General features: G+C 33.5%; 1 protein-coding gene across 3 annotated transcripts in view; it reads left to right on the top strand.

The window, feature by feature from the left end:
• The window catches only part of UBE3A (ubiquitin protein ligase E3A), a 91847-nt gene extending 76742 nt beyond the window's left edge, over nucleotides 1–15105 (top strand). For all 3 annotated transcript variants that reach the window (XM_081227090.1, XM_081227088.1, XM_081227089.1), the window contains 6 exons: nucleotides 1611–1816; nucleotides 2433–2597; nucleotides 3684–3839; nucleotides 3935–4008; nucleotides 12007–12150; nucleotides 13167–15105. In XM_081227090.1, the coding sequence (XP_081083216.1) occupies nucleotides 1611–1816; nucleotides 2433–2597; nucleotides 3684–3839; nucleotides 3935–4008; nucleotides 12007–12150; nucleotides 13167–13287 (866 nt within the window). In that variant the 3' untranslated portion in view covers nucleotides 13288–15105. The remainder of the gene's footprint in view (nucleotides 1–1610; nucleotides 1817–2432; nucleotides 2598–3683; nucleotides 3840–3934; nucleotides 4009–12006; nucleotides 12151–13166) is intronic.
• Nucleotides 15106–16078: the final 973 nt, after the last annotated feature.

Genomic DNA, 16078 nt, shown 5'->3' with positions numbered 1-16078 from the left:
TTAGCTATAAAGTATATTTACATTATATGCAGAAATACTTTTAAGAAAAAACATACATTAAACAGTTCCACTTGATAGTAAAACAATTAAAATGATGACAATAGAAATACCAAAAAGGAATATTTTAGAAGAGCCACCCTTTATGGAGCTTTTCTTCCAGGGACCTGAAAATAAATGTGCCCCAAATGGTATCTCCTTGAACTTTAATATTATTATCTTTCACACAGAAAGAGTAGTGACCTGTGTAATTTACATTCTGATTAATTTGTAATTTATTGCCCTTGAGACCAAGGGCATGCATTTGTGATATTTCATCAAAGTTATTAATTGTAATTATTTTTAACTGTTCTGACTCTGTTAATACCATATTTATAATTAAATGAAGTTTTTAAGCACTTCAGTGGATGTTGTAACTTAGGCCTGTAGAAAAAGTTGGATGTAAACTGAAATTCAAGTATGAATTGGATAATTTATAAAATGTTATTTCATGAACATTAAATTGCATTAGAAAAATGTCTTAGTTTAATTCATGTTCTTATGATCAAGGGGACCGTTTAAATTTCCCTTTATATTTAACCTAAACTGAATGTGAAAATGAAGAAACATTTTCAAAGCTTTTAAAAAACTTATAAATTGATTTATATGCTCTGTTGATTTCTAAAGTTTGTTCTATTGGAACTTCCCCCTCTTTTCCAGACCTAATTCTTAAAATATTTTCATTCAGTTTCACAGTAGCAAGTGAAAAACATTTTTAGTAAATTGAAATTGTTAATTCAATTAAAATATCATTTAACTTTTATCTTAGATATTTCTTTAAAGGGAAGGAGATAAATCTACCTTGGTAATGGCTATTCAGATTCCTGTTTTTAAATGAGTGATATCAAAAAGGTTTCCAAGCTTGCGTTTAAAATAACGAAGACCATGTGAAACTGAAAGAAGACTACAAATACAAATTACTTTTGTTTTACTTGGCTCACAGTTAATGTGTGTATTAAATGGGTTTGGTTTTGGGGCATAATCTAAGTTTATCAAGTTTACCTGAGTTTAAGTACTTGGCATCTTTGTTAGAAAGGTGCTGGAAAAACTTCATGGAACCATTGTGCAATTGGGGAAAACACAGACTTTTACTTAATGAAATTCAGAATTGTTTTTTAAAGCAGTATGTGTGGATTGAATATGTTTTTATAAGGGAAACATTTTCAAAGTATGATTAGCCTTTTTTCCTTTTGCATTTATTTTTCAACGATTGAGTGGATAAAGTGTGAATGCAGATTAACTTCTCATTTGTGTTAGTAGAAGATGAAAGAACTTGAATTTAATGAACATTTTCCCTAACTTCTTAGAAAATGCCACCAAAATGCTTTATTACTTTATTTCTTTGGCTTCTTAAAAATATATGCTACCATTTGCCACAATTTATAACATTCATATGTATTTGAACTTTGTTTTCTCAAGTGCCAATGTAAGAGAAAAAATATTTCTATACGTAGTGCACATAAGCCTACATGTATAATTATTGTATATTTTTATATTTTATATGTATAAATATTTGTTCATCAGTCTGTAATAAAATGTGAAAGTAATGTATTTTTAAAAATCATTTCTTATAGGTATGTTCACATATGATGAATCTACAAAATTGTTTTGGTTTAATCCATCCTCTTTTGAAACTGAGGGTCAGTTCACTCTGATTGGCATAGTACTGGGTCTGGCTATTTACAATAACTGTATACTGGATGTACATTTTCCCATGGTTGTCTACAGGAAGCTAATGGGGAAAAAAGGAACTTTTCTTGACCTGGGAGACTCTCACCCTGTAAGTCTTTGGTCATTTTTTCTTCTCTCTTTTAGATTTTATTTAAAAACAAATATAGACTTTCATTTATATAAAAATTTTAAAGCTTTCATTTGGAACCTTTGTTAATATCTGTACCTAGTAAGATAAAGTTGCTTTAATCTGTCTGAAGTACCATGAACACTTAAAAAGTCGAAGGGGAACTTTTTTACATATTGCTGTCAGCAAGCTGGCTTTGTAAAGATTGATTCTGTAGGAAAGTGTTTTTAATTTTTTGTTTGTTTGTTTGTTTTTAATGAAATCATGAAATTGCCCAGTTAGAGCTGTGCTGAGTAAGGGGCTGGTGGCTACAGCCGCTCTTTAACCTTGAGACACCTCTAAAGTTCTCATAAGAGTGCAGTGTGAGATCCATTGCTAAGTAGCTGGTGTGGGATTTCTCAGCAGAGAATGGGACATCACCAATGACTGACAGCCTTTCTTTAGTTTCTACATATAAACTATTGACAGGAATACTATTCTATGCTTTAATTTTTATTGTTAAAGGTTTTTTTTTTAAATCTTTTCCCAAGAAGAGTGATACAAACTGTTGTATTTTGTAGTTCTGTGGTAGCCTTAATTTTCCATTTCTGATTGTTAGGTGCTATATCAGAGTTTAAAAGACTTATTGGAGTATGAAGGGAATGTGGAAGATGATATGATGATCACTTTCCAGATATCTCAGACAGATCTTTTTGGTAATCCAATGATGTATGATCTAAAGGAAAATGGTGATAAAATTCCAATTACAAATGAAAACAGGAAGGTAATAAATGTTTTTATGTCATCCTTGTCTTTTCTCTTTATTAACAGAATTTTAAATCATATATGCTTGTAGTTTTTAAAGGAGTATCTAATACCATCCATACAGAGATGCAAGAAATCAAGTAACCAAGTTATTATAAAGGAAATAACCGCAGTTTCCTAAATTTTGGCTGTAAGCTGGTATGAGAGCAGCACATGGTTGGGCACTAAGCCCCTTTTAGAGAAAGAAGGCATGCGTAGGAGGTAGTGAATGGCTTAGTGTGGCTGTGGTATAAAGCATGAAGTGGGGTGTTTCTCATATTAAGCTGTAGAGGGGAGGGAAACAGGGACCTTGTAATTAAGGTCCTTATAACCAAACAGATGATAATTGCATTCAATGTACTCGCACATATATGTGCCTTAAGTATACATCTGAAAAGTACTAAAGAATACTTTAAAGAAATCAGTTTCGTGTTTTCTGTTGACTAGAAAAGTATGCATCTGGAAACGGGAATAACCCAGAACATAACAGGGAAATTATGATATATATAAAACCTTTAGTAAGTGTGTGTTTATATTAATTTTTGATAAAATATTATATTCACTAAGGATACAAAAGTATATTTTCCATTTATGATTTGGTATAGTAGCTTGTGTATCAATGAAAACGCCAATATTTTTGTTGAACTGGATACAGTAGGCAGCTCCCCAAATATTCTAGAATAGAAAACATGAGACTTCCTTGTTTGCTTATACATATCCAGTACATTGCACTTTATTAAAAATGTTAGCTTTTATAAATTGATGTGTAAATGGTTTAAATGTCTCTTTGTTTGCATACCTAATTGAGAGAACTTTAAAATTGTATCAACTTACTTGTGCATGGCCTTTTTACAGTTCAGTATTGACTATAATAGAGAGCTGTGAAATTGTTAAAGGTATTTTATTAAAAGTATTTTCCTTTGTGTAAAGTTTGAATTTTAAAAAATATTCTTGAATGTTGTTTCTTTGGGAAAATAAAAACAGAAAAGTTATGCAGCCCTGTAGCTCGTTGTGTTTTGTTGTACTGCATATTATAAGATGCTCTTGTGGTTAATATTTTCTGCAGGAATTTGTCAATCTCTATTCTGACTACATTCTGAATAAATCAGTAGAAAAGCAGTTCAAGGCTTTTCGGAGAGGTTTTCATATGGTGACCAATGAATCTCCTTTAAAGTACTTATTCAGACCAGAGGAAATTGAATTGCTTATATGTGGAAGCCGGGTAAGAAAGCAAGGGTTTGCAAAAATATCTTCTATTGATTAATTGTTTGTAATGGTGTGGTGTAGATGTTAAGACATGTTTTCTTGAATTTGCAGAATCTAGATTTCCAAGCACTAGAAGAAACTACAGAATATGACGGTGGCTATACCAGGGACTCTGTTGTGATTAGGTAAGGTTCTTAATTCTTAAAAGGAAGATTTAATTCACCAAAGGGATGTGTGCTTTATGCTTTAGACCTTTGTCTCCAGGTTTTACTTCCCAAATAAGCAAACTCACAAATTCTCAATCTATAAAATTGGAGGTATATTTGTAATATAATCAATCACCAGTTCTTATTGTTAATCTTGTGATTTATTTCCTGACTGATGTGTTTTATGTAAGTGGGATGTTTTTTTCTGCATTGGGGGTATAAAGTATCTAATCTTCCTAGTAATTCTGGTTAGAATGTGCTTACTGCCAGTTACATGATGAGGAAAATAGAACTATCACTTCGGAGTATTTCTCCTTTCTTTTGAGCTCTGTGAAATGTTACTTACCTACCCTATATGAAGCATCTTTTGTGTGAAATGGTACATTCTTTGATTTAATCCTTACAACATGGCAAGGTACATACTAGAATTGTTATTGTATATCTGAAGACTCCAAATTCTCACAGAAAGAAGCAGAGATTCCCAGTCTTAACTGCTTCCAAGCAAATGCTATTGTCTTCTTTTCTTTACTACTGTCCAGTCCTGAAAGACATAGGCTTCTTCCTTTCCTGCTAAGGTGGGTTTAAGGGGACAAAGATGCCCTTCTAGCAGTCACTGGTGGAGTGAGGTGGGAAGGCATTCCTGGAGGTTGTCTCTGAAGGTTATTACTCTAAGACTCAAGTGTGTGAAAGCCATAATGAATATCAGTTGTATCTAGAAATAAATAATATTTTATGTTATTTTATGTTCTGTTATTTTCTTTTGTTCTGTTATTTTATTCTTCATTCTGGTTCGTGGGAGGTTACTGATATTTCTTCTATTTAGCACACCCTTGGTCGTTTCTAGCAGCAGTCGTGAGCTTTTTTACTTTTAGCAACCACGGTTCTGCTGTTTACTTGAAGTTCAAAGGTGACCCATAAAAGGGTTGAGATAACATGATGAAAGGATAACCTCACTTGTGAGTATTATCACAGCAGTATGTCTGTTAGTGATATTATTGATCACAGACAGTTATGACTGTGTAGCATCTTAATGTTTCCCTTAGAATAGTTGAAGATATCTTGTGCTCCTCCTTATGGAGAAATTACTTTTTAAGTTAAGGTCTTAATTTTATTTCTATCTTTTATAATAACATAATTCCTACTTGATACATATCTTAAGATCATATGTGAATGCTTTAAAAAAATTTTTTGAAGTATAGTTGATTTGCAGTATTGCAATGTTGTGTTAGTTTCAGGTGTACAACATAGTGATTTTTTTTGCAGATTATATTTCATTATAGGTTATTATAAGATTGGATATAATTCCCTGTGCTGTACAGTAAATGCTTGTTGCTTATCTATTTTATGTATAGTAGTTTGTATCTGTTAATCCCATACTTCTAATTTGACTCCCCACCCCCACCACCATCATTATGTAAGGTCTCTCTTTTTTTTTTTTTTTTTTAAATAGTTTCTGCTTTATAACAAAGTGAATCAGTCACACATATACATCTGTTCCCACATCCCTTCCCTCCTGCGTCTCCCTCCCTTGTAAGGTCTCTCTTTATGTCTTGTAATTTTCTTTGCTCTGAATCTGATATGACTGTAACCATTCCTGGTTTTGTATTGCTTTGCTTTTTTGTTTGCATGATATATCTTTTTACTTTTCAACTTATCTATGTTGCTGAATTTGAAATGAGTTTCTTAAAAATAGCTGAGTCATATCTGTCAATCTTTGCCTTTAATTGGTATATTTAGGCCATTTGTATTCAAGGTAATTATTGATATGTTAGGGCTCAAGTCTGCCATTTTATTTGTTTTCTGTTTCTTCTTTATGGTTCCTTGTTGATATCTTTTTGCCTTCTGTGGGATACTTAGTTATTTAAACATTTTTAAGGATTTCATGATTTTAGTGTTCTTTTTGTGTGTGTGTTGCTTAGTATAGTGTTCTTCATGGTTGCTGTTGGTATTACATTATACATATGTGATATTGCTATCAAAATCTCTTCCTGTGAAGTATGGAAACCCCACTTTTAAATATCGTTGTCTTGAATATTAATGCTGTTATAATTTTTGTAGCAGTCATCACATATGATTTATAAAATTCATGAGGAGGATGGTAGTCTGTTGTATGTACCTGTATTTCTACTATTTCTATTCTTTCTTCTGTTTGCCTCAGAGTCCATCTTTTGTCACTTCCTTTAGTTAGTCTTCAAAGGCAGATTTGCTAATGACAAATTCTTTTAGTTTTCCTTTGCCTGAGGGTGACTTCCCCTTTATTTCTGAAGAACAGTTTTGTTTGTGCTATTTGGGGTTTCTTAGCTTCTTAAGTCTGGTTTTGTGTCTTTTTCCAAACACGGGATGTTTTCAGCCATGATTTCTTGAAATACTTTTTCAGTACCACTCTGTTTTTCCTTTTTTTTTTTTTTTTAAAAATATTCCTTTATTTATTTATTTTGGCTGCACCGACTCTTAGTTGTGGCATGCGGGATCTTCATTGTGGATGTGGGATCTTTAGTTGCGGCTTGTGAACTCTTAGTTGCGAGATGCATGCGGGATCTAGTTCTCTGATTAATGATTACTAACGTTCAGTCATTTGTCATAGTTCCACATGTACCTGAGGCTCTATTTATCTTTTTTCAGTCTGTTTTCTCTTTTGTTCAGATTTTTATCCTTGGTCATCTTGACTCTACTATTGAGCCCATCTCGTATTTTTCTCTTACTCTGTTTTTTAGTTCTGTAATTTCCATTTGGCTCTTTTTTATTATAACTTCTAATTTTTGCTGAGAGTTTCTGATGTTTCAGTTTTGAAACACTAGAACTTGTAATTGCTTGTAGAATCATTTTTATGACGACCTCATTAAAATCTTTGTCCAGTATCTTATTCATCCGAGTGTTGACATTGGTTGATTCTCTTTCTTTCATGTGATTTTCCTGGTGCTTGGTTTGACAGGTGATTTTGGATTGTATGCTGGACATTTTGGCTGTTTTGTTAGGAGACCCTGGGTCCTATTACGTTTTTTACTTTAGCAGTAAAAAAAAAAAAAAGTGTGGCTGAATACTGTCGTATTGTGTAGACACACATGTTGGTTATTTCCAACCCTGTTAGGAGAATGTCACAGTGAATCATCTTACATACGGATTATTCCATACATATGTAGAGACATCATTAAATTGGGAATTGGTGCTAAAAGTGGGATTGGTGAACCAAATGGTAGATACATATGTAATTTTGCTAAATACTGCCAAATTCTCCTTCACAGAAATTGTGACATTTTGCACTCCCACCAGTAATATATGAGTATCTCGTTTCTTACAATTTCCCCAAACCCAGTGTGTTGTTAAACTCAGCTGTTTACCTGTCTGTTAGTTGAGAAATGGCATTTCAGTGTAATTATAATTTGTGGTTTTCTCATTATGAATGAGGGAGGTTGGGCATCTTTTCTTATACTTAAGAGCTGTTAGTAATTTTTATAGTTCTGCTCATTTTGCTGTTCATTTTGATTTTTAGAAACTTTATATTTATATTAGGGACATTAGCACTTGAATAAATTGGCAGATATTTTTTCCTAGTTTGTCATTTGTCTTTTGACTTTGCTTACAGGGATTTTTTGGAAATGAAAACTATTATGTTTATGCAGTTAAATACTTTGTATTTCTTTAGTTTTTTTAAAATACTTTTTATTTTTGCTTTTCTGTTTCTGACCTCCTATGTCCATAGTAGAAATTTTAGTCATATTGTTTCTCCTTTAGTTACCACATAAATTAGCTTTATTTCCAAGTTTATTTTGCATATTTCTTGAGTATTTTAGAGACTTCTAATTTCTATTTCAGATTTGTCCCATCTCTCACTGAGTTCCATGTGTGTTTATGTGGCCCAGTGCCTTCTACCTGACTAGGGCCAATTTTCATCAGCTGCTTTCATCCCTTTACAACCAGAAGCTACTTTCAAGGGATACCTCTGCTTTCCAGGGTGCCCCCTGTCCCTTTCAGGCATGATGTCTTCCTAAGACTGCCATATTTGGTCCAAGATACTTTCCTCTTGCCAGTGCTCTTACCTGCCCTTAGTATAGTAGTTCACTCTTGGGGTGGGGCTCTGCCCTTTTGGGGTGAACCCTAGCCCATGTTATTCTGCACACCCCATTCTTCCACATAGCTCCTGCTGGACTCTGCTAGTGTGGACTCAGGTGTATATAAACTCCAGTTTACATGTCAGTTTGAGTTTTCCACTCTGTTTTTCTAGTTAACTTAGGCATAGATTATGGGTGTTTTTATTGGACTTTGTCTCCTTTATGTACTGGATGGGTTTTAGAAGATGTGAGTGGGATGCAATCCATACAGCTACCACTTTAATGTAGAAACAGAAAAGCTTCTTTTTTTCATTTTCAGTTTTCTAAATAGTTGCATTCTTAGTTCACAGTTTTAATGTAGAACTTAACACTTACAGGAAAAGAAGAATTTTGTTTAGTAAGTGTTTTCATTATATAAATTGATAGTAGTAACCCTAATATTTTAAGTTCTAATTTTTTAGAAAGAACCAAAAAAACAGCTAAACTCATCACAGTGACCACTGCTGGTCTGCTACTTCCTTTAGGGTTTGTCTCCTCTACTCAAGGGCACCCGTTGGTCTGCCTCTTCAGGGGTGGCTGATTCAGTTTGGCTTTAGAACACTCCTGAAGGGTGAGGAAGCTTTTCTGCCCTGACAAAGGGCTCTGGGTTACAGCAGACTTGCTTTTTCTTGCCAGCCACCCAAAAGGAATGACCTAAACTGTGGTATGATTTCTCTCCTTCCTGAGAGATGTGCCTGTACGTTCCATGTCCAGTTTACTGTTGTGTAGTTTTTCTTAAATTCTTTTCTCTAGGTGAATGGGGGGTTTGCAAGAACTGAAGGGTGGGGAGGATATTAGAGTGTCAGGGCAGGGAAGTGGAGAGAGCCAAGAATTCTAATAAAGCTGCTAAGCTATGTTAGAAATAATGGCATTGCACCAACAAAAATACTAGCATTTTGGTAATAGAAATTGTATACTGAAATACTAGAATATCAAAAACTATAATTGTAATTATGGACGTAGGAAGTATGACATTCTCTGCCAAATTTCTGGAAGGAACTTTCAAATAAATATTAAAATGCATTCTTCAGAAAACTAGAGCTTATCAATGAATTCGGTAAAGTTGCAGAATACAAAATTAATATATAGAAATCTCTTGCATTTCTATACACTAACAATGAAAGATCAGAAAGGGAAATTAAGGAAACAATCCCATTTGCCTTCGCATCAAAAAGAATAAAATACCTAGGAATAAATCTACCTAAGGAGAAAAAAGACCTGTGCTCCGCAAACTATAAGATGCTGATGAAAGAAATCAACGACAACACAAACAGATGGAAAGATATACCATGTTCTTGGATTGAAGGATTCAATATTGTCAAAATGACTATACTACCCAAGGTAACCTACAGATAATCCAATTCCTATCAAATTATCAATGGCATTTTCTAGAACAAAATTTTTAAAATTTGTACAGAAACAGAAAAAAACCCAAATAGCCAAAGCAGTCCTGAGAAAGAAAAATGGAGCTGGAGGAATCAGGTTCCCTGACTTCAGACTATACTACAAAGCTACAGTAATCAAAACAGTTCGGTACTGGCACAAAAATAGAAATACAGATCAATGGAACAGGATAGAAAGCTCAGATACAAACCCATACACCTATGGTCAATTAATCTATGACAGAGGAGGCAAGAATATACAGTGGAGAAAAGACAGTCTCTTCAGTAAGTGGTGCTGGGAAAACTGGACAGCTATATGGAAAAGAATGAAATTAGAACATTCTCTAACACTAAAATAAATTCAAAATGGATTAAAGACCTAAATGTAAGACTATACTATAAAACTCTTAGAGGAAAATAGGCAGAACACTCTGTGACATAAATTGCATCAATATCTTTCTGAAATAATGAAAATAAAAACAAAAATAAACAAATGGGACCTAATGAAACTTAAAAGCTTTTTGCACAGCAAATGAAACCATAAACAAAACAAAAAGACAACCTACAGAATGGGAGAATATATTTGCAAACGAAATGACCAACAAGGGATTAATCTCCAAAATATGCAAACAGCTCATGCAGCTGATGATCAGAACACAAGCTAATCAGAAAATGGGCAGAAGATCTAAATAGACATTCCTTTGAAGAAGACATACAGATGACCAAAAAGTACATGAAAAAATGCTCAACATCGCTAATTATTAGAGAAATGCAAATAAGAACTGCAATGAGGTATCACCTCACACTGGTCAGAATGGCCATCATCAAAAGATCTACAAAAAATAAGTGCTGGAGAGGGTGTGGAGAAAAGGGAATCCTCCCACACTGTTGGTAGGAATGTAAATTGATACAGCCACTATGGAGAATAGTATGGAAGTTCCTTAAAAATTAAAAATAGAAGTAACATATGATCCAGCAATCCCACTCCTGGGCATATACCTGGAGGAAAGGATAATTCGAAAGGATACATGCACCCCAGTGTTCATTGCAGCACTGTTTACAATAGCCAAGACATGGAAGCAACCTAAATGTTCATCAGCAAAGGAATGGATAAAGAAGATGTGGTACATATGTACAATGGATGTTACTTAGCCATAAAAAAGAATGAAATAATGCCATTTGCAGCAACATGGATGGACCTGTAGATGATCATACTAAGTGCAGTAAATCAGATAAAGACAAATACCATATGATATCACTTATATGTGGAATCTAAAAAAATTGATACAAGTGCACTTATTTACAAAATAGAAACAGACTCAGACTTCTGAAACCAACTTAATGGTTACCAAAGGGGACAGGTGGGAGGAGAGAGAAATTAGGAGTTTGGGACTAACATATACACACTACTGTATATAAAATAGATAATCAACAAGGACCTACTCTATAGCACAGAGAACTCAGTATTTTGTAATAACCTATATGGGAAAAGAATCTGAAAAAGAATGAATATATGTATAACTGAATCACTTTGCTGTATACCTGAAACTAACACAATATTGTAAATCAACTATGCTCCAATATAAAATAAAAATTAAATTTAAAAAATGCATTCTTTCACTAATTAAAAATGTTTTTAATTATTTTCCAAAATCTTAAAAATTTTTATCTGAGAAGTAGTATGTTTTTTAAATTTATGGATTATTATTCATTCAAACAAGCATGCCAGGATTGCTCTTAATGTGCTTGCATTTTGTTTTTAGAGTAAGTTTAACAAGCATCATTATAACATGACTTTTATCACATAGGTTTTAGGAATGCCAGGGATTAAATTATTCTCTTAAAATAACTGCAGATGACAGATATATCAGAATAATACCCCATCTCCCCTCCCACAGCACACACTATTGATATTGATTATATAATAATTGTATACTTTTATATTAGTACTTTTAAGTGTGTGGGTTTTTTTTTTTTTCTTTTCCTATTCTTTTGTCTCTAATCTGTATCACCTTCTCCCCCAAAGTTGTGTAAGGTATGAGCAGACAAAGGAAACAAAGGAGGGGTAAATAAAATGTATATACACATGTAGGCAAAGAAAATAAAGAAGGAGGGGTAAATAAAATACACACACACACACACACCCGAAGACATCCGGAGTTAAGTTTTCACAGTACACACATTTTGTCTTTTGTTTGTTACTGATTATAAATTTACAGTTTACATAATTATTTCCTTTTGTTGGACACTTAGGTTTACCAGTTATTACTGTTGTAGATAATGTAGTGATGAACAAAAGCTTTTATATTTTTAAAAACCGTTTCCTTAAGATAAATTTGTGTAGTGGAATTCCTAGGTCCTAGATGACCAGAAAAGAATCTTCAGGGTACTTGATATTAACTTCCAGGTTATCTCCTATTACGGTTTTAATGCAAATCATAAACTTACATTAGTGCTCATTATAAGGAATGCCAAACTAAAATCAGTGTTTTATCTTTTCTCATTAGGGAGTTCTGGGAAATCGTTCATTCATTTACAGATGAGCAGAAAAGACTCTTCTTGCAGTTTACAACGGGCACAGACAGGGCACCTGTGGGTGGACTAGGAAAATTAAAGATGATTATAGCCAAAAATGGCCCAGACACAGAAAGGTAATTATTAAATTGTGACTGTATACTGAAAACCTTGCATTTCACATTACACATGTGTGATGTATCTGGAAGCTTCTGAGCACTTTTGCAATTTTATATAGAAATCTCCAAATCACATGAAACATTAGTTCAGAGAATATTTTGCTGTTAATGTCTGAGAAAATTTTTAAACACTGGCCAGGTTAAAAATTATTATGGAGTTCACTTGATTTGAAATTTTAAAAATTGGTGTGATTAGTTTTTGATTGAGAATTTTTTAATTGAAAGCCATATTATGTCATCTATTTAGAATGGTAAAGTTGAGGCTCAGGAGATTGTCTATTCAGCCCTATATTACGCTAGAATCACCAATTTCATAGTCCTTACATTGTGTTTCCTCTCCATTGTGTAAGTTAACATTTGGTGCATAGCGACCGTATGTGAGCAGTAGTATATTTAATAGCTTGAATTATTAGTTTTCTATTAGTTTTCTACATTATTTGGTATTGTCTGTATTATTTGGCATTAATGTAAATTTATTGGTTATCAAATGAATTACATAATCATACAGAAATATTTCTAATAAGCATTAAAGAGCCCAGACTTTGAAATTTTGGAAACGAGGTTTGAATATATTACCTCCACCTTTGAGTAAGTTACATAACTTCTCAGTTACTTCAACTCTACAGTGGGGAAACTGACACGCAGTCTGTAGGTTTATTGTGAGAAAATTTAGTTAAACGAGCTCTCAGGGTTAAGTACCTAAAACAATATCTGGTATGTAGTAATAATTTTGTGGATGCAATATGTTATCATCAACCATCATCATTATTAGCATTGAGTAATTTATGAGATAGAGACAAACTGCTGTTTAGTAGTTGTATGGCAAGAGCAGAAAGTTTATCCATGACTTCTATTAATGTATAGTCTGCATTGCAAACCATCTCAACATATATACCATCTAAAGTAGGATCATTTAATACTGAGCGTATTTCCCATGACTTATTTTCCTATTTTTCCCCTTTCTCTCTATATAGGTTACCTACATCTCATACTTGCTTTAATGTCCTTTTACTTCCGGAATATTCAAGCAAAGAAAAACTTAAAGAGAGATTGTTGAAGGCCATCACTTATGCCAAAGGATTTGGCATGCTGTAAAAAACAAAAAACAGGGGGGGGAGAAAAAAATTTAAAATTTTAATAAATATAACAAGAGGGATAAAATTGGTGGTGATAGTGACCCAGTACAAAAAGGCTGTAAAATAGTGAACCACAGTAGTCACCTATGTCTGTGCCTCCCTTCTTTATTGGGGATACGTGGGCTGGAACAGCAGATTTCAGCTACTTATATGAACAAATCCTTTATTATTATTATTATTTTTTTTTTTTTGCGTGAAAGTGTTACTTTTTCTTTCACTTGTATGTACAGAGAGGTTTTTCTGAATATTTATTTTAAGGGTTAAATCACTTTTGCTTGTGTTTATTACTGCTTGAGGTTGAGCCTTTTTGCATATTTAAAAAATATATACCAACAAACTACTCTCCCAAGGAAAATATTGCCACCATTTGTAGACCATGTAACCTTCAGGTATGTGCTATTTTTTTGTCCCTGTATCTAACTCAAATCAGGAGCTGTATTTTTTTTTTAAACAATTTGCTTTTGAAACTTGAAGTCTTGAAAACAGTGTGATGCAGTTGCTGCTGTTCTAGTCCCCAAAGAGTTTTCTGTGCAAAATCTTAAAATCAATAAAGATGGAAGGGAGAACTTGGAATGTTTAACTGCAGCCCTCAGAACTTTACTTTAGTAACAGCACAACAAATTAAAAACAACTCATGCCACAGTATGTCGTCTTCATGTGTCTTGCAATGAACTGTTTCAGTAGCCAATCCTCTTTCTTAGTATATGGAAGGACAGGGATTTGTTGTTGTCGTCACTGTTGTTGTTTTAAGTTTACTGGGGAAAAGTGCATTTGGCCAAAAGAAATGGTAGTCAAACCCTTTGCAAGAAAGGTAGGAAGTTTGTTGTTTATTATAAACATAAAGCATGTGAAAGTGCACTTAAAATAAATTTTTTATTAATTGCTTATTACCCGCATTTTAAATAGACAATCCAAAGTCTTCCCTTCATGTTGCCATCATCTTATCTAATCAGCCATTTTATCAAGGCACATGATCAGTGTTGGAACATAATGGAAAGGATGGCTACTGTGCCTTGTTTTACCTAATCATACAGTAAGCAGAGACCTGGAAGTGAATGGAACTATTACTCTTAAGTCCTATTTACATTGTTTATCCCCAAAGATTAAAGTTTATTTCAAAAAGTAAGTGTTAAATAATACTTTCATGTACTATGGAAAAGTACAGGTTGGTTTAAATTACTGGACATTCAGAAGTAAGTAGTTTCTTCCCCTTTCTAGTCTTCTGTGTCTGTGTTGTTAATTTCTTTTATTGCAATATAAAATAAAAGGGTTATGTATTTTTAACTGAGAAGAGACATATTGATATATCCTTTTACTACAAGTTACAGCTAATGTGCTGAGCTTGTGCCTCAATGATTCTTTTAACTGACTATGACAGATCAATTTGATGATTTGTTTGAAATTGGCAGGAAAAATACAGCTTTCAAATCATTGGAGGGGGAAAGAGGATGTCTTTAAGAATTATTTTAATTCTTTTAGTAATTGAGACTTAACTGTTATGTACCATAATGCTAAATAAAAGTGACATTTTTCACCATAATTTAGTGGAAAAAGAAGACATTGCTTTCCATATTGTGATAAAGTAACATGGGGTTTTTCTGGGCCAGCCTTTAGAACACTGTTAAGGTATGTACACTACCTTGATGCAAGGGACCCTCATGCTACTACAGTCATCTTAAAAGGCCTCTCATTCCTGTGCTTCTTGTGTATAATGAAAGTGAGAATAAGAGAAATCAAATACTCTGGGGGCGTTTTGTATAATAAATTCATGAAGAAATTTGTGTTCTTTGGTTCTCAAGTTTTATTATCACTACAGTATTGAAGTTCTACAGTTGAAATAATATCTGTGTGAAGTTTTTGAATAGTAATTGAGTGTAGGTTATCAGACATAGAATTCACATCAAATAGACTTTTAACAAACAGTTGAAAATAAACCTACCCTTGAAAATATTTTAAGAGAAAAATTCATTGGTTGTCTAGACTAATTGCTCTCACTTGCTTAGTAACTAATTATCCTGGGCATGTTACCACTTCTTTTTATCATTGTCTCCTTTTCACTACTGTTTACAAAACTGTCACAGAACAATATCTTTAGGAAGAGGAAAAAAATAGAAATTTTGACTATAGTAGATATCTACCCTAGATGCCGTGTTATAAAGTACTCTTCTGCCTGGATCAGCAGGAAGCTCTGGAGGAAATAAAGAACCATAAACTAAAGTAATTGGTTTTCCAGATAAAATACAAACTTTCTCTTACATACCATTGTTACTGAATATTTCAAGCATACAATAAAAACACGGCCTGTAGCCAAACTTTTCTGGAGCCTGGCCGCTTCAGCAAATTGAGTTGGATTTCCTCCCCTATATACTTTCCTGGGCTGTGCTTAGTTGTGTGATAAAAAAAAAAAACATGGCCTGTAGCCAAACTTTTCTGGAGCCTGGCCGCTTCAGCAAATTGAGTTGGATTTCCTCCCCTATATACTTTCCTGGGCTGTGCTTAGTTGTGTGATAAAATCCAATGACAACTTCCGTAGCTTTATTTTGGGATACATACCTAAGCAGGGAGATACACGAAACGAGGCTTCAAACAGAACTTGTTGATGGTATTCATTTCCCCATTGGCACAGGTCCATCTTATTAGAAAAGACATGATTGTAACCTGGCAACATGACTCCCTGTTCCCATAATACCATGACTGTGCTGGGATTTCAGGCCCCTTTAAGGGGTTTTCTCAAGAATTTCTTGCAAACT

The sequence above is a fragment of the Mesoplodon bidens genome (assembly GCF_964165515.1).
Source record: "Mesoplodon bidens genome assembly, chromosome: 3".
In the NCBI taxonomy this organism is placed as follows: Eukaryota; Metazoa; Chordata; class Mammalia; order Artiodactyla; family Ziphiidae; genus Mesoplodon; species Mesoplodon bidens.
This window is presented reverse-complemented; position numbering and strand designations above follow the sequence as displayed.